Source organism: Platalea leucorodia (assembly GCF_965183815.1).
Source record: "Platalea leucorodia genome assembly, chromosome: 2".
NCBI lineage: Eukaryota > Metazoa > Chordata > Aves > Pelecaniformes > Threskiornithidae > Platalea > Platalea leucorodia.
In genome coordinates, this window is record NC_138824.1 from 59,132,334 (window position 1) to 59,155,580 (window position 23,247).

Here is a 23,247-nt window from a genome sequence, read left to right on the forward strand (position 1 = left end):
TATGTAAATGGCACAGTCATGTCCTTTCAAGAAAGGACAAATGGTACCTTCTTGTGGAGAGAAATCTTTGTCTCTGAACTGTTCACACCAGAAGCAGGCAGATCGCCCAGGCAAATGGACTCTGCACTGAGAAGCTGGATTAAGGGGACTGGAACCGTGTTGTGGCCACATTCAGGAAAATCTTAAGCCTCTGGAAGCTTGACGAGAGAGAGAGAGAGAGAGAGTGCTTTGTTTCCAGGGGCGTGGAGGGCTGGCAGACTCCTTCACTGCAAGTGGTATTGTAACTGTGAAAGGTACTGTTAAAGCATTTGCTGTCAAAATAAAAGAAATCTATTTTATTTCTAATAGGAGATCTGGGAAATGGAGTAAAAATTTACTCTTTGGCAGTAGGGGCACTGGCTTTTACTATCTCTGTAATTGCTGTAATTCTGGCAACAACTTGTGTAAGGCCCACAAATATTTTTCTCCTAAAACTACTACTATAGTTTTGTGACTGCCTAAACTTAAAGCTATAAACTTATAGCTTATATGTCCCAGCAGACACCTGTTGATGCAAGTCTTAGTTCAACTGTGTTTGGTTGCGTAGGTCCTACAATGAGCAAACTGAATAAAACAGAGTTCATTTTTAGGGCTATAATAAAGCAGGATGCACCTTGAGAAAAAGCATCAATAAATGTGTGGTTTGACATACAGAGTTTGGAATTACATAAAAAGACTGATTAATTCCACATAGTCCCCAGTTCCTCACATGTCAAAGTCACAGCGACAGATAAAGTAAAAGCAGTTAAAGCAGGGTTCCTGTTGATACGGCTCCATCTTGACATTCTCCTAATTCACAACTAGGTTAACTAGGTGAGTAGAGTACTTCAGACCTCTATTATCTGCCTAGTTGAGCTGCTTTATTCAGTATTTCTCTGCATCTGAAGACATAAGGTTCCTTTCTACATAACATAATGATAAGGAGGATTTTGCAAGTTTGAGCTTTATTAACTGAACTAATGCCTTCAGCAAGGGTGCAGATACAGAATGTGTGTCTGTACAGAAAGTATATTCAGTTTTTATCACTTACAAGACAGTTCTGTCTTTTGTCTGGAAACAAAATGTGTGAAGAAGAAAAAATTGGCACATATTTGATATGAAATGTAATACTAATGTATCTATATTGTAATTTTTTTCTAAGTAGCAAGTAGTGTAATGGCTTGATACCTTGAAAGAACTGGAGAATTTGAAAAGAGAGATCCCTCTTTGTTTTACATTATCTGGCTGCACAGAGGAAAAATGTATGAAAAGTTTCCATTGTGAGGTGGCTGAAATTCTTTGTATCAGAAAATATCAATGCCCAGGGCCTCATTCTTAATGGCATCAAAGCTAATTCAACCTGAACAATCCCCACTTTGTGGGCAGGAAGGTATCAGATTCCTATAAAGAGATGTGCAAAGCTACAAAATGATGAAATGTTGCAATTATTAACAAACAGAAGACCTGTAAACTTAATGCAGTAACTGGCAGCTTCTTGGATAGAAAGTTCATCAAGCTCCAGGCATTTTGAGAGTTTCTTTTCATTATTCATATGATTCTGAATATTCATTTTTCCCGATCCTACTTGCCATTACTATCATTAGACACCACCTTTGTTGTGGTTATAACAAGGAAACTCCCCACAGTGAAGATCAATGCACAGCTAGGTAATTACATTTTATATGTATGTTAACAAGCTTTGATTATTTTTGTAGTCAATAGGTGCTGTAATGCAAAATAGAGGGCTTCCTTAATTTAAAAAACAAATAAATCTCAGATTTTAAGCTATCTCTGTGGAAAAGAGTGGAGATCATTCATTGTAGAGAACAGGAGTTAACAGTAAACCTGAATGATGGGTGCTCTAGCTCAAGGGGTCTGTTGTCGCAGAATCAGCCTGTCTGAATTCAGTTCTCATGGAATTATTATTCAGGAACGTGCCAAAAATTTTTCAAGACTGATGAGAAAATCAATACATAAAATATATCTCTTTTGCTTTATTGTGTCATCATTTTGTAATTATAAAAATTCTGTGTTAGAATTATAGCATTTCATTATGCGTTTAAGGCTTTGACAGCTGGTCTTGTTGATTATTCTAGGTACTTTGACCTTTCCTAGATACTTCACCTGTGAACTGTCAAAGGTGTGTATGTGTGTCAGTCTTCATAGCTGGCACTAATGAGAATGATTGCTTTGAAAATTGATGTAGATACGTAGACAGAAAAGTTTTGTTTCCTGTGTTTTCTTAAGAGTAGAAAAAAGAGGCTTTTTTGTCAACTTCAGTTGTCCATGCTGAAAGATTTTTTTTTTATTGTTAGTTATTGTTTCTTAATATAAATTAATAAGCTCAGGGGTACTTAAGTTTTCCATTCTACCATCTATTGACTAGAAAGACAACAGAGATCGTTTCAATTTACCCATTACAAAGTTACCCTCTTCTGCCTCTTCAGTCCTTTCCCAAAGCTTTTCTGTTAGGATGCCTGCAAAACACAGAGCCAGAGGTTAGGCCATAACTGTGCTGTGGCCAGCATTCATCATACCAAATGGTGCCCTTGCCAGAGTCGTTGTCTCGTACAGGCAGACACAAAGTGTTCGTGTTATGGGGAGAGCTTCATTTGTGGATTAGGAGAGGTGATGGGTACGGCCAAGTGCGAAGGCTCTGTTTTCATGAAAATAACCCTAGCAGGTAAAAGAAAAGTCGAGGAGACCTAAAACCTGTATTTTGGATCTTTTTCCCTTAGCGAAGTATTTTTCAGTTTTCCTTAAAGAAAGAGTGTGTGACTGTCCCCAGCCAGTAGTTGAGCCAGAGGGAGGACGGTTGAGCTTAGTTCTCTAAACTTGTCCAGTATTGCCTTAATCTTAGGTGACTGTGTGGTGATAAATATGACGTATGATTCACTGTGTGGGTACCAAAGAACCAGCCTAGGTCTGTAGAAGAACTCACTGTTGTATGCAGGTGGTATGTTGATCTTTAATTCCTGGGGTGCCTTTCTCAAACTCCAGGATTAACCATTAATGTATCTGAAAGGTGCTTAAAGGTTCAGGTGCTTGAATTTTTTTTGCCAGTAAAACTGTGTAGAGGGTTGGTACTTGCACATGCCTGGAGTTTCCAGTATCTTGCCTGGGCTGAAGTGTTGGCATCCCTTTCTTACTTCTTGCTGCTGACACACGATGGATTGGGTGTTCCTGCACCTGCCTCCTTTGAAGGGCATACCCTGGCACTGCCGCCTGTGGACTAACAAACACTATTAGCGTTGAGTTCAGCATGAGAGCTAGCAGCCATCCTCCCTTCGGCTGGTCTCGTGTAGTGGGGAGCAATTAAAGCCCTTCTTTTGTTGAAGCTCTACTGGTGCAGCGGGGAATACAAGATTCATGAGGCTGGCGACCCGAAGGAGCCTGCAACTATGTTCCTCCTTAGCATAGTTGCAGGCTGGTTGTGGGGCTGCAAGGCTGGAAGAAAGGGAGCCTCAGCCCTGGCTTCTACTTCTGGGACTGCTCAGAGATTTTATCCAGTGACTGGTTTTGACACAACTGAGTAAACACAGAATTTAGCTTAGGTTATATGATCTTACAGTAAGTACAGTACAGTATGGTAAGTAAAATCTTTTTTGAGAGGTTTATTTAATTTGGTTATTGCTGTTAATTTGTGAACCTAAAACTTGCACTTGTTCAGCATTGAGTTTTAAGAATTGCCCGAACTAAATACCATTTTTTTTCTTAAAAATTAAATGTAGCATCTATTTAAAATGTAACTTATGGTTTATATCAGATAAAGTCAGCTGCTCCACTTCTTGCAGTCTTTCCAGTTCTAAAAGGGCTATCCTTTCTGCAGAGGGATGAATAATGTAGGTTAGCTTGTTTCTGTGGGTATTTATTACAGCCACACAGAACAGTTCCTGGAGAGGTTTTCTATTTCTTATTTAGCAGCAGTGAAAATCGCAATTATTCTATTTACTTGGCTTGCCACTATGGCAAAGAGTAATTCTTTGGACTGTGAGAAGGAAATGTTTGTTTTCTCTGGCAGCTCCTTACATATGCTGCTCCAATTATAATTAAATATGAATATTTACTGATAAAATGGAGCATTTTTCAAGTTCAGTTAAATTGATTTTTTAAGATCCAAGATATAGGCACAGGCAACCCATCTTGTTTTTTGCATGATGCTATTCATTATACAAAACTAATAGACAGAGTAGCGAATCAATAAAATATCACCATGCACGTCAGATGAACATTATGGCTGTAAATTCTTCATCAGGAAGAATCTGTAGGGGAAAAAAGGAAACAAAAAGCTAGATCAAAAGCGATGTGGGGAATTAATGTGGAGAAGATGAAAGCGAAGGAAACGAACAATAGGGTTGATGTAAGTGGAGGATTAAGTAAAGCAGAAGCAATCATTTTTTTATGGGACAGATGAAAAGAAATTGAGAATAATTGTTACGGGAGGTGCAAGTACTGGCAAGTTGAAAATGACATATATTTAATGGCTGTATGAAAACTAGGGCTTGTGCGTAATTTGTGCTATCATTCATTTCCAAGAAGTAGCTTCCTAATAGCTCTTCTAGTATCAATGGCATTCACAAAAGCTTAGTGGATTCTTTTGGAAGTTAAAATACCATGCTAGCATCATTCAACATTGTTTAGATCCGGATAACAATTTTATTTTAAATATTTGAAGCCAGCCAAATCTCCCATTCATGTCTGCTGACCCTTCGTACATGCAAGACTAGGTTAACTAGCTTGCTTAAAGGAGTGTTTGCAGACACAGCTTATTACTTGGTACAGCTGATAACGTGGAATGGGAAGTTCTGCAACTTACTCTGAAAGTTTCTAAAATATGGAATAAACTGAAATTATTGTTAGGGTGAAATTATATCTATTTTAAAGCACATTAAATGCTGTTAATAATGTCTTAGGGTTAAGGAAAGCCTATCTTCCAAAAACGTGCATAAAGCTGATGCACAGCTCCGTTACGAGGAGCCCTTTGGGAAGAATTGGGACTGGGGCGTTACTATGTTTCCTGGCTGCCCTTTGCTGCCTTCCACCTGGCGCAGAGAGTAAAGGAGCTCAAACCCTGGCTCTCAGATCTTAGGGTCATCCCAGTCCCTCACAGATGAGCAGTAGTGCTGCAAAACGTCTGTATCCTTGCGCTTGGGAAAGACAAGGGAGGAACATCGGAAGGGACAGTGCTACCTTCTCTCTTGGGTCTTTATCCCACAGCTAGCAGGGGAAGCCCTGACCAGTGAAGCGGAGGCGGCGTTTGCTCCCAAGGGAAGTTTCTTGTTCATTGGCTTAAAAGATTCTTCTGACTCATCCTAATTTTTCTCCTTCATTCTCTCCTGTTACTCACACCAGTCAAGAGCTATGACGATTACATCTGTACGAGGTTCTCAAATCGTTATTGTTATTCCTGCCTGTCCTCTGTTCGCTAAAGTCTGTCGGTAAGGCAAAGCATTGTACGTGGTGCTGTCTAGGGGGAAGCAGGTGTGGTGGTGTGGTATTATGTAGGTCTGTCGCTAATAATTTGAACGCTGACCCTTTCAACTTTTTGCTGTTTTTCATAACAGTATATTCAAGCCCACCTTCAGTCCTTGTTGCTTTTTCTGTGCTGTCCTCAGTTCGTCACCACCTTTTCAATAATAAGACCTTGAATTATGGATACATGATTGTACCAGGCTCTTTATAGCCCTCTCCCTACCACTTAACGACATGTTTGATTTTTAATGTGTGAAGTTAGCTTTGTTAACACGGTTTTCTAGGTAGGGCCCCTATGTAGACAGGGACTATGATTTCCCTGCTCTGAGATCACGTTCCTTGTATTTTTGACCTGGGGTTACACTAGCTATTCTGGATTTTTATTGAATCCCAAATTCACTTTTCACTTGCTGGTGTTTTCTTTTAACTTTACTGGGGCTTTTCCCCAATGTTTCTAACTTGCTTTTGGAATTTCTTTGAAAATGTTGTTCAGCTTTTAAACACTTCCTGTCAACTTCTTCATTTTTCATTTTACCTACTTCTGCACTAGTACTGTATTACAGTTCCTGTTGATATACTTGCATAGAACCTCTCTTAAGCTCATTAAAAATATAAGGAAAGTCTTAACAGTTTTGTTTCGGGTTCGCTTTGTTTCATTGACCATCTCCTAAATTTCCCGTGTGAGCTGCATTGATTCTTTGGATTTTAGGTGCAGCCTGCTGAAGGCCCTGGTTCTTCAAAGAATGCCTTGTGTGGTTATATTTTCTCTTATTTTCTGAATTAAAGCTTGTACAGAGCAAAATCTTTAATGTGACCTTTTGTCTTGTTTGTTCCAACTAGTTCTTTCTGTTAGAATGTCAAAATTAAATCTTGCTTCTTAGTAAGAGAGAATGAATTTCACACTTCTTAAAAGATACTAAGAAGATCACCTGATTGCTCCCCCATATCACATCACCAGAGGTAAACTCCAATTGTTTCTACACCATATGCATATACTGTCTTTGTAGTATCTGGTCGAATGATTTGGACTGGCGTATTGCTTTAAGAGCAGGGATGCTCCTGTCAGAGTTTACTGCAAAAATGGGAGCAGAATTAGTTCAGGAGCATTGCATTCCTTGCATTGAGCTCTTCTCTTCTGTCTCTAAAGAGAAGGAACTTCTCTTATAGAGATTTTCCTGTTCTTTGATTGCTGGCTGGACCATCTCTGCAGTCTGGTGTGAGGACTGTTTTAAGTGACTGGGATGGTGGAATCTCTATACCATGAATGTACGAGGGTCCCTGTCTGCTATGTAGGATGTTTTCTTCAATGCATGTTAGACAGAGCCCAGCCAGTTTTACTGGGCTCAGGAATTGGACCCTTGTTCAGTGTTAGGGAAAAGGAGGAAGATGTTAGTATCTCTGGGGACTGGTAGGGCTTTGACTACGGAAGCGTTATCATCCACAGGTAAACTTCCTGCATTTTCCTAGCTTTGTAGTTTTGCTGATGTTTTTTGGCTACATTGGAGAATACGAAGTGGTGGCTATTAGACTGAAAGTTCCTAAGTTTTTAGAAAGATTATGGACAAATTAGGTCAATAATTACTCACATACAAGAAATATTAATGGAGTTTCTGAAAGATCCCAGAAGGTGTTTAGAGAGCTCCACAATATGATTCTATGAAAGATAAACCTTTTGTGACAAAACCTTCAAAAAAGGAGTCTATACATTTCCCATGGTATTTAAACCGGCAAAGGCAATAGAAACTGTGGTGTCAGGATGCCCCGTTCGTTGCTGCCTGAGAAGCAGATCTCATGATTGTTTTGTATTCTCTGTACGTTTTCTTCTGATCTAGTATCTAACTGATACCTAATTCATATCTCCAGAATTTCACAGTGTTGTAGTAAATATGCAGCTTAATGTGTGGGGATTGCATGTTTTATTTAGGACAGTATAAAACTCGTTCTGTTCTTGTTGACAACTGTTATAAAGATGTGTATTTTTGATTTGCCCAAAGTCTGAATATTTATAGGTGATTAAAATAAAGAGGTTGTTTAGCAGATGCTGACTGCAATTTTGTAGTTACAGTATCGTAATCACTTCATGAGGTTTCTCTGTTGAGGAAATTGTCTTTGTTTAATGCTAAAGGATGTAGGTAATCTGTCTCCAATGCCAAATTATTTCAGGGTGTGCACTTCACTTTTTCCCCTACATTTACGTAGATTGGAAAACTGAATGTTCCAAACAACTTGTGGAACAGTTTCCATATCAACTTTTATGTGCTAAAAATGTAATTAAGATTGTTCAACCCAAAACATGAACAAGAACTCAAATTTAATTTATATGGCGTTTTTGAAGGAAATATTGTTTCTTATTTAACTGATTCTATTAGCACGGTGAATTTGAGTTTACCCTGGTAAAAGTCAGTAACAAGCCACTGTCACCTATTTAAATGTAAGTAGCTGGATCCATGAGGAAATACTGAATTTGAAGAGGTGTCTATTCACAAACAGTACTTTTATGCCTTTTGAGTGAATTCGTGGTAATCAGTTTGTTAACAGTTAATAGAAGTGCATTGTTTATGTTAAGGTAAATAGCATTAGATGTAAACATCTTTTTTACACTGCTACATGACTTGATTTGTTCTGCTTATGGAAATGCTTCAAAACTTTTTAGCATTTCCTCTTTTGTGTAAGTGGCTTCTGACTCTAGCGATGTCTCATCTTCTCCCTGCTGTGTCAGCTTTGCATCCTTATCCCTTGTGCACGGGCCTGTGCCCTTCCCTGTTCTGTTTATCACTAAAAGCCCTGGAGTGGCGATGTTCTTACTCCCTTTTCTGGGCTTATTTTAAAAGCTAGAGGAGGGGTTTCTAAAGAGGGAATATGTCTAGTGTTACTCCTGATAATTCCTTACAGTTCTTTCTTTTCCCTGCAAGATCATAGAATCATTAAGGTTGGAAAAGACCTTTAAGATTATCGAGTCCAACCGTTAACCTATCACTGCCAAGTCCACCACTAAATCATGTCCTCGAGCACCATGTCTACCCGTCTTTTAAATACCTCCAGGGATGGAGACTCAACCACTTCCCTGGGCAGCCTGGTCCAGTGCCTGACTGCCCTTTCAGTGAAGAAGTTTTTTCCTAATATCCAACCTAAACTTCCCCTGGCGCAGCTTGAGGCTGTTTCCTCTTGTCCTATTGCTTGTTACTAGGGAGAAGAAACTGACCCCCACCTCACTACAACCTCCTTTCAGGTAGTTGTAGAGAGCAATAAGGTCTCCCCTCAGCCTCCTTTTCTCCAGACTAAACAACCCCAGCTCCCTCAGCTGCTCCTCATAAGACTTGTGCTCCAGACCCTTCACCAACTTTGTTGCCCTCCTCTGGACACGCTCCAGCACCTCGATGTCCTTGTAGTGAGGGGCCCAAAACTGAACACAGGACTCAAGGTGTGGCCTCACCAATGCTGAGTACAGGGGCACTATCACCTCCCTGGTCCTGCTGGCCACACTATTCTTGATGCAAGCCAGGATGCCATTGGCCCTCTTGGCCACCTGAGCACACTGCTGGCTCATGTTCAGGTGGCTGTCAACCAACACCCCTAGGTCCTTTTCTGCCAGGCAGCTCTCCAGCCACTCCTCCCCCAGCCTGTAGCATTGCATGGGGTTGTTGTGACCCAAGTGCAGGACCCGGCACTTAGCCTTGTTGAACCTCATACAGTTGGGCCTGGCCCATTGATCCAGCGTGTCCAGGTCCCTCTGCAGGGCCTTCCTACCCTCCAGCAGGTCAACGCTTCCACCCAGCTTGGTGTCATCTGCAAACTTACTGAGGGTGCACTTGATCCCCTCATCCAGATCATCAATGAAGATGTTGAACAGGACCGGCCCCAACACTGAGCCCTGGAGAACACCACTTGTGACCGGCCACCAACTGGATTTGACTCCATTCACCACCACTCTGTGGGCTCAGCCGTCCAGCCAGTTTTTAACCCAGCGTAGAGTGCACTTATTCAAGACATGAGCAGCCAGCTTCTCCAGGAGAATGCTGTGGGAGACAGTGTCAAAGGCCTTACTAAAGTCCAAGTAGACAACATGCACAGCCTTTCCCTCATCCACTAAGCGGGTCACCTTGTCATAGAAGGAGTCCAGGCTAGTCAAGCAGGACCTGCCTTTCAGAAACCCATGCTGCCTGGGCCTGATGTCCCAGTTGTCCTGCACATGCCGCGTAATGGCACTCAAGATAGCTGGTGTGTTTTGATAAAAATTAGTATTGCTATCATGGTGCTGATCAAACATGCCCAAGAGAGATGATTGAAGTGTGTGGTTGTGGAGCAGGGAATGGTGGAAGGGATTTGGTAAGCATCTGACCATGCTGTTAGTTCTGACCAGCTTCTTGAAAGTCATCAGTTAAAACACTTGCTTTGATTTTAAAGTTATTAAACTTGGAAACAAACCAAACAATGGGATTAAGTTTACAGGTATTTTTTTATTGCATCTAGTCTCATCTTCTCTGATGCTTATTTTTATTTAGAAAATTAAAATAGTTTTTTTATTTTATCTTCTGGCTGTAAGAAAGAAAAGGTCTCCTACAACCACTATTTTCTTATACTTGGGAAACCATATAACTAGTTTAGCTGTTACGTCCCCCCGCCCCCTGCCTTAATCCAGTGGATTGATACAGCATACAGAAGTGTTCCCTTTGGCTGCTTGACTGAAGGGTGTACGTTGGATCACAGATTATATCAAAATAGATTTGGCTTTAAAAAGAATCAGGTTTGATTTCATGACATGCTTATTGTCCTGAAGCGTCTGGGGCAGTTTGGGGAAGATATGCAAAAGCAGATATTTTGCATGTAAAGCTTTTAGTTTAAGTGGTGAATAACCTTGGGCTGGGGATATCGGAAGGACTACCGGTGACCTATACGCTGTTGTGACAGCTGAGAGCAGCAGGTTGGAACTGCTGGATGAAATCCATACCCAGTTGCCCACTGTACTTTCTTCTTGTCACTACACAATGTCAAATCAAAGACACTGGTTTTTTTAACTGTTGCTTATTCTAGCTGTTTACTAATTTGAAGAGAAGACAGCCTTGCTGCCACGGTAGTACAATGGGAAAAGTAATTGAAATCAGTGGCAGACTCTGTCCAGTGTGGGCATCCACCCTACATAACTAGGCCGAGGTAGAGTACAACTTCCAAATATAATAAAGTGATACTTTTCTTTCTCATTAGCCATTTTGGAGCCTGCTGATTTTGTTGGATCTCTGTATCAAGTTGTAAATGGTGTGTGAAATAAAACACTTCTCAGTTGATGGATATGGTCCTCGTGATTTTAAATGCTCTTCAAATTGCTGTGGTATGCTTTGTTTAGACCAGATGTGGAAGTATACCCAATGCATAATTCTGAGTTTAGAAAGGAGAGAAAAAGGAGACGAGTAGGAACTAATAATTTTTTTTTTTTAAATGTTAGGGATGTGTGTACATACGTTGGTCTGCCTGTTGTCTTATTTAAAAAAAAAACAACAAAGTTTTCTTTTAAAAATAATCTGAATTTATATTCTCCAATGATATTTTTCCAGATAGATATCTGGGTAATGCTACTGGGAGTTCCTCGATAGCCAGTATTAATTCCCACCCCTCTCCAATTAAGGAAACAAAAATTGGAGACTTGAGAGTTATGTATGACTTGTCAGCAGCACATTGGCAGTCAAGGCAGGAATTCATTAATTCTTGACTCTTAAGCTTGAGATCCAGCTTCTGGTGATACAGTCTCTCTCTCTCTCTTTTTAAAATCTGTTCTTAGCTTCTGTATCCTTATTGTGTAACTTTCACTAAATGATTATATGTATTAGAGGAATGCTTAAAAAAAATATCTATTCCAAAATGTGTTCTTTGTCTAACATGGTCGTATGAGTTTTAGTCTGTCATGTTTCGTAGTGGCACTTTGGTATGATAATGTCATTCTACTCTTTGAGTATTTATACTGTCAGATGGGATAGGGCTTGAGATCCCTGTGTGCTTCTGAAGTGAAAGACTGGAAACTCCGCAGCTGAAAGTCATTTAAGAATCAGGCTTGCATGGTGATTTCAGTACATAGGCATGAATCGTGACTCAAAAGCTACTAAACCAGCAGTGTGTACCTTATCACTATTTGTTTTTCTAATGTATTTTTAACTCCCAGCATAATGCTCTTAATGACCCAGATTCTGTCATTGGTCTCTCTGGTAGACTCCTTTTCAAGACAGAAAATGAGAACATCCCCAACACATTATCCTATCAGCCAAGGAAAGTTGGAGTGCAGTGCAGCTTTGAAAGTGCCCTGTATGCGCGTGATAGTACCAATACTGTTTGAACCACCTGTACCATTTTCCAGCCATCTAGGAGCAATACCTGTAGCGAGGCTGGAGTGTATTTAGCTAGTCAGGGCCAGGGGGTTTGTCTCAGCAGAGCAACTGGAAAAGGAAAGCAAGGCATGTTCTTTCTTCTCATCTGCATTGGTCCTATAACAATAGACACCCATATTCCCCAAACCAGCTGTGCTTTTTGTGTCTGGAGCTGTCGCCAGCAACTGTCGATGATTTTTAAGAGCTGATTTATTTTCTTTCTGTATTTTTAACTTCTTTTCTTTTTCTTTTCTTTTTCTTTTCTTTTTCTTTTCTTTTTCTTTTCTTTTTCTTTTCTTTTTCTTTTCTTAAGTTGAGTGGGCTCAGGCAGGTTGCAAATACGAGATGTCATTTTAGTAATGACTCCACAAAGAAAACTGAAGTAGTAAAACAAAGCATTTGCCAGTGGAGTTTTACAGAGAGGATCACTTCCCTGGTGAATGCTCGAAGAAAGCCTTTGCTGATTAGAGGTGATGAAGGCCATCGCTTCTGTTTCTTGTTTTGTTTTGATTCTGTTGTTGTTAAGCTGAGAAGCTGATGCCTGTTGTGGGTTCCTCTCCTTGGTCTCTAGGCTGGCATGCTCCCGTTTCTAAAGTGAGATATACTAAAGCAGCTAATGGTAATTTGCATCTATATGTGCTACTTTAAAGAAAAGAGCGATAATTTGAATGTGTGCACATGTGTTTGCTTTATTCTAGTGGTTATGGGCTATTTGCTCTTCTTGTGATTAAGGACTGCCCATTCTATGAATGTGCTTAATACTTTGAAAACTTGAAAGGACTGATGGCACCCCACACAATGTCAGAATGTACATTTGAAGTAAAAGCCCAGCAATTCAGTTCTTCTGGTCTTGTTCATGGCAAGTAAAAGGCTGCCTTGATGACACTTAGAGCAAATGAATTTCTCTCCTGCAGTCATGCATTGAATAAATTGCTTGATCTAGTTTGGTACAAAAGGACGTGATCTATAAATAGTTAACAGAGCTTTCTCCAGGACAAGTGATCTATAGACTGGAACTCTCTCTTGGGGTCTTTTAAAAAAGTAAGTGCTGATATGAACAAAAGGAAAGTTTGTTTTTCAAAAAAAAGAGGCCTTTTTAATGAGATAGAAACTCACATACTTTAGCTTCCTTTTGAAGGCCTCTGGCCAACCACTTCAAAAGTCCAAAAATCTAACCTTACTGTCACTTGAAGAAAAGAGGAAAAAAGGTCAGTCCGTTAATCTGATGTGAATATATTGTCAGTAACTACAAGCTGAAAATGCAAGCTAAAACAAGTGGTTAATTTGAGTCAAAGAAATTGCTATCATATAAGCATCAGTGAATTCAGTTTTTATTTGAAAGCCACTGTTTCAGGCTTAAAGGAACTTTATGATGTTTTTATGAGTTTGGATACACTGCACTGTTGGCCACAGGGTTGCTCGTTGATGCACTTTTTTGGCAGCTAATCTTGAAGGTTTTTAGACCACTGCTAATTGTGATAAGCAAAACTTTTAAGACATTTTAGTGTGCTAAAGGAAGCATCCATCTACCAAGTTTCTTCATGTGGCATTCACAGAAGAAAGCACAAAAAATAGTTATCTATGGAAACAAAAGGAAGAAGCCTCCCTTTTTATGGCATTTTCAGCTTTGATTCTTTTTTCATTGAGATGAGGCCAGTCATCTTGAAAGTGGTGTCAATGTGAAAAAGCCTATATGACCTGTGCGTGTAAAATTGGGGTTTTAGTGGCAGTGTTGCGTGCGGGCTGGGGTGGTGATGGCAGCAAAGGGACTGGCACATGTTGCTGGTGTGGATGTTAATCCCATCAGTGTCTTCAGATACGTGCTAGCGTGCATATGCACCACAGCTAGCACAAGGACCAGCACCAGCAAGTACATTGTGTGCAAATAAGACTAGGCAGAGCTGAATAAGCAGAGATATGACTGAGAGTGCTTGGGAGCCAGAAGGATCCTTCACCAGAGTGAGGAGAAGACCATCTATGGTTATAGATTGGCCGTGGGTTTTGGGAGAGCAAATCGTTCTGTGCCTACAGAGAAGCTGAAGCTAAGTATCCAGACTATGAAATCACTTGGGCAGGTAAGGCTACTGACTTGATCAATTAAAAAAAAATTTATAATAGCATGGTGGGAGTATGTTACAGACCACCTGATCTAGGTGAGGAAGTAGACTAAGACTTCTTTAAACAACTGAAGGAAATCTCTGTGTCACAGAACATGGTCCTTATAGAGGACCCTGACATCTTCTGGAGGGGCAACATGGTGGGATGCAAGGAGGAAGATTTCTGAAGGGTGTTTGGGATAACTGGTTGATACTGGTACTGGATGGGTGAACTGGTGTTGATGCAGCTGGATCTGCTATTCACTATCAAGGAAGAACTGGTTGAAGACATGATAATCAATGACAGCCTTGGCTGTGGCAACTGTGAAATAAATAGTTGGCGTTCAGGATCCTGAAGGGAGTGAGGAACAAGATTAGCAGGGTACAGACCCCGGACTTCAGGCTAGGGGACTTCAGCTTATTCTTTATTTCTTTAGCAGGTAGGGAGAGTTCCATGGGAGACAGCTCTGAAGACCAAAATAGCTAAGAAAAGCTGGCGGGTCTTTAAAGACAGCATCCTCTAAGTGTAAGAATACTCAGGAAAATAAGCACCTTTATCAGGAAAACAGCTTTGTTAAGAACAGGTATAATGGCAGAGCTCCAATGCAAAAAGGCAGCATTTGAGAGGTGGAAGCAGGGACAGGATACAAAAGAAAAATTTAGAAAAATTGTATGAGCATTGAGGGATGGTGTTAGGAAAGCCAAAGCTCACCTTGACAGTTGCAAGGAATGTTAGGAGCAACAAGAAGAGCCTTCTACCAATGCATGAGTAATAAAAAGCTGAAAAGGGGAAATGCTACATCAACAAAGGGATCACAAGTGATTTGGTAACAGCAGACACAGATAAGCCTGAGACACCTAATGACTTCTGTGCTTCAGTCTTCACCAGCAAGGTCTCCCAGGCCTCTGTTATTAGTGAAAGAGTTCAGGGAGGAGGCAGATGCAGATGAAGTCAGTGACTGGGAGAGTTCAACGCATGGAATTTCATGGGACCATACAGACTGCATCCCAGAGTGCCAAGAGAGCTGACTGATGTGGTAGCAAGACTGCACTCTATACCTTTGAAAGGTCATGAAGGTTGAGGGAGGTCCCTCATTACTGGAGAAAAGCAAATGTTGCACCAGCCTTCAGAAAAGGCCAAAAGCAAATCCCATGGAACTACAGCCTGGTCAGCCTCACTCCAATCTCTGGGAAGTTCATAAAGTGGGTCCTCTTGGAGCACGTTTCTGGGCACATAAAGGAGGTGATAGGGAACAGTCAGCACAAATTTACTGAGGGCTGATCAACCTGACAGCCTTCTTTGATAAATTGACAGGATTTGTGGACTAGGGGAGAGCAGTGAATGTCATTTACCTTGACTTCAGCAAGTCTTTTGACACCATCTCACACAACCAGATAGATAAAAAGCCAGTTGAGTAGCCAGGCTCAGTGGGTCATGGTTAAGGGGTTATACTCTACTCAGAGGTCACCAAGGGTCTGCAAGGGTCTGTATTGTGACCAGTCATGTTCAACAACCTTATCAATGACCTAGAGGAGGCAATGGGAGTGCATGGTCATAAAATTTACAGAAGACATAGAATTGGGGAAACTGCTCAGTATAGTCACGGGCAATGCTGCCACCCAGTGGGACCTAGACAAGCAAGAGGAATGGGCTAATGGGAACTTCGTATAACTAAACAAAGTCAATGTCTGTCTTGTGGACACATCTATCTAGACATGGTCTGAGTTTTGAGTAGAGGGGGCTAATCATTTCCCTCTATCAGCAAGCTATACTTTTGTTAACAGAGCACAGGACACTGTTAGTCGCCTTTGCTGCCAGGGCATGCTGCTGACTCATTCATGTCCTGCTGAGATGCCTGCCCACATCTCCAAGTCCTCCACAGAGCTGCTCCCCAGCCAGTGAGGTCCCAGCCTGTATCATTGCAATGGGCTCTTCTTTCCCACGTGCTGGACTTAACAATTTGTCTTGAATTTCACAAAGTTTCCATTAGCCCCTTCCTCTTGCCTGTCTAGGCCCCCCCGGATGGCAGCCCTGCCCTACAGTGTGTTAACTATTTGCCCCAGTTTTGTGTCATCGGCAAACTTGACGAGTACACTCTGTCACCTCTTCCTGGACATGACCCTGAAAAATGTCAAACGCTTTATGAGTAATCAGACCCTGGGTCACTGGCAAATACAGTCCAAAGAACAGGAGAGAGAGCATATATAAGAAGAAGGAGTTTAACTAATAAGAACTGCCCACATGGGAAATCTTTATGGGTTTCTTTGCATTTATGACTGATAACACGTGAAGTACTATTTGGTTGATAGTTTCCTAATGTGGCAGATGAGATTCCCTTTTTATTCAAGTTACTTAAAGACAGTGTGGGGGAGTTGGAGAAAATTGTATACGAAGACCCAAGAATTGCCAAGACAACTCTGCAAATGACCACAAGTCCTTACAGCCTCCAAGTGGCTGGTAATTTTCATGATAAGGAAGTGTGTTGTGGTTATTAGCTTTGGGAACATACAGAGAGATGCAAGATAGTGTTTCAGCTCTCCTGCTGGCTGGGAAAGAGTTAGGACTAGCAAAATATTTTACAAAATGCCTGGGGTTTCATGCATCGTGCTTCTAAAGGAAGCCTTAGACTCATCAGCCCCATAAAGACTTTGCTCTCATTCCGAAGGATGGATACACGGGACTGCAAAAGGCAAGGGACGATAACTTTGGCACAGGACAGTTTTTTCACTTGTCTTTTCCATTCCATGTGCTTCTCCATTAACTGGACAGTAGATTAGATGAGAATTTCAGGAATTTTGTGAAAAATTTTGTGTTTGGGAACCTAAAGCCACTTTGTCCAACTCAATTTGGCTTAGTCTGAGATCACTGCAGACTGTTACTGAATACAGCTGCCTACAGCTGGACCTTCTATTGCCCCACCATGCTATGAGTCCTCTGCCTGCCCCCTCTTCTGCACAAGAAGCAATACTTATCCTCTACCTGACTCATAAAAATGAAAAGAATCTCCTTGCTATTTTGGCACGAGTGGTGGTGTTTAGCAGTAACGGAGGTGAAGAGGCTTCTGCCCGAGACAGTTACTTTTCCCAGAGAAGAGGACATCTTTACTTTGTGTAGGCTTGAGGGAAGTCCTCAAACATGTATGCTATCTCATGTTTACAACAGCGATGCTTGCTACCGTTGTTCCTTCCTTGCAGGGTGATTTTAAGGTTTCAGTTTGTAGAGTCCTTGCTGCCCACTGGATGTGCCTTAGATTTACAGCTAAATTAATGCCAGCTGAAGGGATTGGAGTCTATGACACTGAATATTCATAAATCTCCTGTGAATAGTAATGTCTTTTTTCCTGTAAGGTGACATCTTCATGGGCAGCTGTCTTGATCCGAGGAAGATTTCAGCAAAGCAGGTCTGCAGAGGATGACTTTTCATTTGGTTGATCTGATCAGCTAGCGAAAGCCATCACTTCTGCTATAGCAAGAGGTAGAATTAAGGGGTGTAAGGAATCAAGGTAGGGGTGGCATAACCCAGTAGTTAGGGCCAGGACTCTATGCCAGGAGTTAAACCAAAAGCACCAAGTTAAAGTTGAATTAAACACTGTGCTGGGAGGCAAAATTGGAACTATGGGATTAAGTCAGCAGACTTAAGTTAGTCAGATCCAAGGCTGGTGTGAAGAACTTCAGGCATAATGTTTTGAAGCATCAGGCAGGAAACAACTGCTCAAGCTGCCCTCCAGTCTCCTGGAAAACCACCTTCATTTCCAGGAGAAAAGAAGTGACATGTGCCAGATGTACACGAGACTCTGCATTAGTAAATTAACAGGGCTATAACACTGAGGCTTGTGCTGCCTCCTTTAATTGCCTGACATGCATATAGAATGCCAAATGGTGTTCTCTAAAGGAAACTGAATGCAGATTATGCTTTGCAGCTCTTTGCACTATTGGTTAGCTGGTACCTATCACGCTGAACATCAGGAACTCAGTCCACAAGAGGTGAAGGGGCTGCTACTTGTGTAGTTCAGGTGCATGCCAGCGAAAGTCTGCAAAGTTGTGACAGTAGAGTAAGCTGTTGACCTTTTTCTAGCATCGTGGCTTGGACTTGTCATTCTTCTTTCTGAGACCTCATTTACAATAGCTTTTGAATTGGAAATAATTGTAAAGGAAGACCATGGCTGCTTTTATCTTTTATGCCCTTACACAGGGACAATCAATCCTATTTAAAAAAAAAAAAAAAATCCACCACCACCATGCTGCATTGAGGTAGTGCAGCCAACCAACCATAGTTACTATAGAGTAGTTCCCCCACACAACACAACATGATGTGCATATGCACGCATACACACACGTGCATATGCTTGGAACTGAGTAGTTGAGGATAAAGCTAGACTATATAGCTGTGGTGCAGAGCACAATGTGGCCTGCTGCATGAGTGATTTGACAGGGATCTCCTCCCTACAGTTCAAATGTTAGTATCCATTGAGAGATGATTTGTTCCTTCTGTCTTAGGAGCACAGAAATGAAATAAAACAGGAAATAGTCAATCTAACTCTTCATTAGTTGTCACCATGTCCCTCTTCATCCCTCCAAAACTAAAGCAAAAAGGCCCTGGTTTTATTGCAGTATTTGTTAGGTTCTGTTATCATACCCATTGCTAGAGGAGGAATGAAGGCAAATGCAAACTTCTGATAAGTTCTTTGAACATCTTATCTATTCCCCTACCTCCACCAACTAACCAGCTGTTGGCTGCCGAGCTACAGAAGGAAGATTTCTCGGTTAGATAAAGCATTGGTTTGATTTCGTCCCCCATCTGGTCCCCTGCCCCCCGCTTTCACCTTGTTTGTAGTGAAAGTAATATGCTCACTACATGGTAAATCTCTCTGCCTCAGTCCTTGCTCATTTTCTCTGATGGCTTGACCTCCTGGCTTTGTCATCCTACCCACTGGAGCAGAGATAGCCAGCTTCCTTGTGGTCCTCTCGGCTTCACATCATCTTCCCCAGTCGCACATACCGTGGTGAGCCCCAGGTGAAAGCAGCTAAGAGCCTGTAGCTCCGTTCTGTGAGAAGACTGCCGCGGTTTACTGTGGTGTGCATTAGTTCAAATAGCACTTTTCCCCCCCTCCCCGGCCCTTTATTCTTTCTGGCACGGGGAAAACATAGTAGAGGCAATATATTGTCTGCTGGTTTTTCTATTGCGCAGAAGCAGCCATAATGTTACTAGAGGGCCATGGTTTGTTTAGACCTACCATCTGGCTGCTTGTCTGTCTTCTTTCAGGGTGGTTTCCACCAGAAATTTTTTTTGATACTAACGTAATCTGGAATCAATGATGGCTAGACTTGTATAGACCCTTGTGAGGGATTTTAAACAGGTCATTTACCGCTGTGACACACTTGGTTTACTTTTCTTTTGTTCATCTGTATAGTGACAAAAGAGCTAATAATTAAATTGAGTTTGTTGTGGAAGTATCGACTTGCATCTTGCCGCTGGAACACCCTTCGCTAGGACTATAGATATCGGCTATAGATTTTCTGCGAGGCTGCATGTAAGTCCCGCGGTGCAAAAAGCACGGTGTACAGTTGAAGTTTTTTTGGTGCCCAGTAGCCTGGTCTGCTTTTATACCATCTCCCCTCCTTCCCTGGAGAAACACGGTAAGTGATGTTTTCAGGCCCAGGTTCCAGTGCAGACGCTCGCTCTTTGGTTCTAGTGATAGTGACAGACGGCTTTTTAAATAATTGCCTTACCAAAGTTTAATTGCTAATCAAAGAGGATTGAGACAGAGCACCACATTTGCTTTTCTCCATTTGGAAAGTCGTCTTCAGATGTTTCTGCTGTTCTCAATAAAGACAGTATTTGCTGATTCAGGTTTGCTGAGAGCGGGCTTGGTTCACTGGCGTGTTCCAGCTGCTTTGCAGTGCTCTGTCAATGCAAAGCAGCTGCAGGTCTGGCTTAACTGAAGCCAGGTTTTTGGCTGGTTTGCATCACTGGAGCAGTGTAAAGTACCTGAAGCATGCCAGCTACTCTGGCCTATTGGTGAACCATTATAAATGACTTGTTTTTCTTCATGTTCTTTACATGTAACTTTATTTATAGTTAACGCCCGTAGAAATTGAGTAGATTGTATCACTAAAAGACAGATTTTGTGTTCTAAACTGAAGTCCATAAAAGTAGAGGTTTTTTAAGCCCGAGTTTTTCTTCTTTAACGGAAATAAAATTATCAAATTACACATTGCTCCTCTGCACTTGTCTGTTATGGATTTCTTTTAAGTTACACTAAGATTACAGTTGCCTGTTCTTGTTACAAGATGAAATAATGATTAGTCTGAGATCTAAAAGAGCAGGCTTTATAAGTTTTATTTTGCAAAATGTGGGCTCAGCTTTTATTCTAAATGCAGTAATTTTCTTCTAGCTTACTGAGAATGTATGCAGTATTTGTGTCATTATCAATATTGCCTGCAATTTACTGATTGAAAATATTTTGGAGGTTTTGAGAGACGGAGGAGATCAGCCAACCATGATTTTTCTTCTCTTTATAGTAAAATATATAACTGAAATCATATACCTACCTTGATTAGCATGACGAATGTTCAAAACATGCCACAAACATTAATCAGTAATTATATTTCTCCTTGCATAGTAATAATTTTTTCATAATCTAGCTCTTCTGAGGCTCTAGCAGTGTTGAATGTGTGATACGTGTGTTTAAACAGACAGTATTATACAGTGAAGAATAACCAAAGTGTCATCACAGCTACTCTGTGTGTATCTACACTTTTTTCAGAACTCAGGATTTTTGCTCTTCACATAAAAAAATTCTTGTATAAAAATCATGGGATGATTTCTTTTTTTTTAATTTCTTTCTGGATAACCATATTGGCATTCAAGTCAGAAATTGTATTCCTCTGATCAGCTGTGTATTGGAAGAAAACATGACAGAATCTGCAAAGTTTTTCTGGACTTTGAGGCAAAACAATGAAGAATTAATTACTGTCTCATATTAATTAAGATAACAATGCAAAACCCTTCATTAGAAGCATAGGAAAAGTTCTTCCTTGGTCCTTGGAGAGAATATTATATGCAAGCCCTGTTGTGTGGGTTGCAAGGTGTCACTGGAATTTATATGCATTACTTGTCTAATTGCAGTAAATGTAGCATGTCCAGATAGGTTTAAAAGTTGGATGGCTGTTTGTTACTTGCTGGAAATCACTTGAAACCTTGCTACTCAGAGGCAGCTGTTCACAGGTCCTTCACCTCTCCCCAGAGATAGCTGGAAGACTCTGTTGTTGGACCCTGTCTTTTATGGCAGAAGCAGTAAACATGACAGGTTGTTTGGGAGCCATCTGTTTTAAAATGGTTGCTGCTTTGTATGCAGTAATGAACTTGAGATCAGTTTTCTGTCTGTCTTCATAGTAACAGCCTTGTTTGGTGTCACAACAGGTGGAAGTTGATGGGATGAAACTAAATGTGACCAGCGAGTGGAACCTGGCTTCACCCTTATTGTCTGTCACCATTGATGGCACTCGGAGGACTATACAGGTAAACTCACCGATGCTTTGTTTGTAGAGCTGAGGTAACCAGAAGCCTTTGGGTATACAAATAACACTGATACGTGGGGTCTAAACTTGCTGCCTCGTAAAAATTATGTTACGTTGTGCGAATAACGTAATTTTTCTACTTTGAATACATCCAGAGCTTCAGTGGAGTGAACTTGTCTCAGACTTACTCATCTAGAGTTTTGAACATCATTCATTTAAAGAGAAGTTGTTGCTTATTTTAGCCAGAAATTTACCCCAGTTTTTAGGATCTCTTTACTTAATGGCTGTGAGGAGATACAGTTTCTTAATCACTTAAGAAATAAAGAACAGATTACTGTTTACAAAAAGGTGGGGTCCTGCAGTAAAATTATTCTCTTCCTCATGTTTGGATTGCGTGGTTTTTCCACTTTTGGGCCTTTGCAGATTGAAAGTCGCAGGACAGTGCGTCTTCCATGTGACATGTTTTTATATATGCTTTTATGAAATATGATAAGTTCCATGACTTGACAAGAAAATTGTAGAAAACATCCCAAACCTATGTGTTTCTAAGAAAAGAGGTCTAAAAAGATTAATGCATATTGTTCCTTCTGACCAGTAACCTGTTTGAAAACCACTCCAAACAAAAGGGTGTCCCTTTCACTGCCATACAAATTTTCTGCAGGCAATGCCAGTCAATTGTTGTGAAATCATTCATTTATAAATATCTATTGATCCTGGAAGTAGTGAAAGGAAACAAAAAATAAAAACTTCTGAGTTTTTAAAAGTATTTGTGTACATACAACGTTATCTGTTTATTTTGTATACATTTATTAGTGGTACAGTGGTCAGATTTCTGATAATTCACAGTGAAATATGTGAATTTATTTTTTTCATTTTCACCTCTGGTAAATTACCCAAATGGAAATGTTATTTTTGCTGTGACTGAATTTAAAAGACTGCAACTTGAAGATAAAGAAAATTGTATCTTTCAAGGATAGTATTGACTGAGAGTGAAATTTTCATAACATGCCCAAGTAAATTCTGGACTTAGCTTTTGTAGATTTCTTGAAAGGTTAGTGCCAGCTTCAGGGCTTGCGTATTTCTAAAATAATGTTGTATTCTAGAGTGTATTTTTATATTTTAATACTGATCCATTTCGCTGCTATTTTATAAAGGAAATTCCTAGTTTTGAGTAGAAAACAATACTGATGTATGGACATATGAAATCTGTCTAGGAGAAAAGCATTATATTTAGAACAGATAACCACATTCAGAAGGCCTCATTGCAAAGTATATAATAACTATATGGCTGGATACAGGTTTCCATATACTAATACCAATAGTAGTAAGACCAGTTAACTATAAGTGTAATATTTGAACTGGCACATACAATTAGTTTCAAAATTAATGATCGTGAGATCTGAACATGCTTTCTTCTAGGAGCTGAGCCAGCAATAGTGCTACTTGCACTCCCTGAGTATGACCAAATTGTATGAAATACTGCAGGGCTAGCCACAGCAACAAGCAATGAGCTGGCTGCATGGTATCTGTTCAGCAGAATGTGGAATAAGCACATATGTTGTTTCTTTCTCAGATGTTATCTATAAGTCTTTGCTTTTAGCAAAGAAACCCAGTAGCTTGAAAAGTTATTAATCTTTTAGTGTATGTATGTAAATTTATGGGAACCTTAAACTTGACCTCTGATATCCACTCACTGGAATCTAAATTGGTTTTTTGGTTATGTATTTCTCTAGACTTGCCCCGCTGCAAGAACCAAATTAGACAAGTGTATTCCTGTAGGTCAATTT

The 23,247-nt window shown here is 40.6% G+C and overlaps 1 protein-coding gene across 1 annotated transcript in view; it reads left to right on the top strand.

Moving 5' to 3' along the window:
- Positions 1-23,247, top strand: part of PCCA (propionyl-CoA carboxylase subunit alpha) — a 301,012-nt gene that overhangs the window by 205,484 nt on the left and 72,281 nt on the right. Inside the window, exon 20 of the mRNA XM_082337650.1 lies at positions 21,363-21,461. Within this exon, the coding sequence (XP_082193776.1) occupies positions 21,363-21,461 (99 nt within the window). The remainder of the gene's footprint in view (positions 1-21,362; positions 21,462-23,247) is intronic.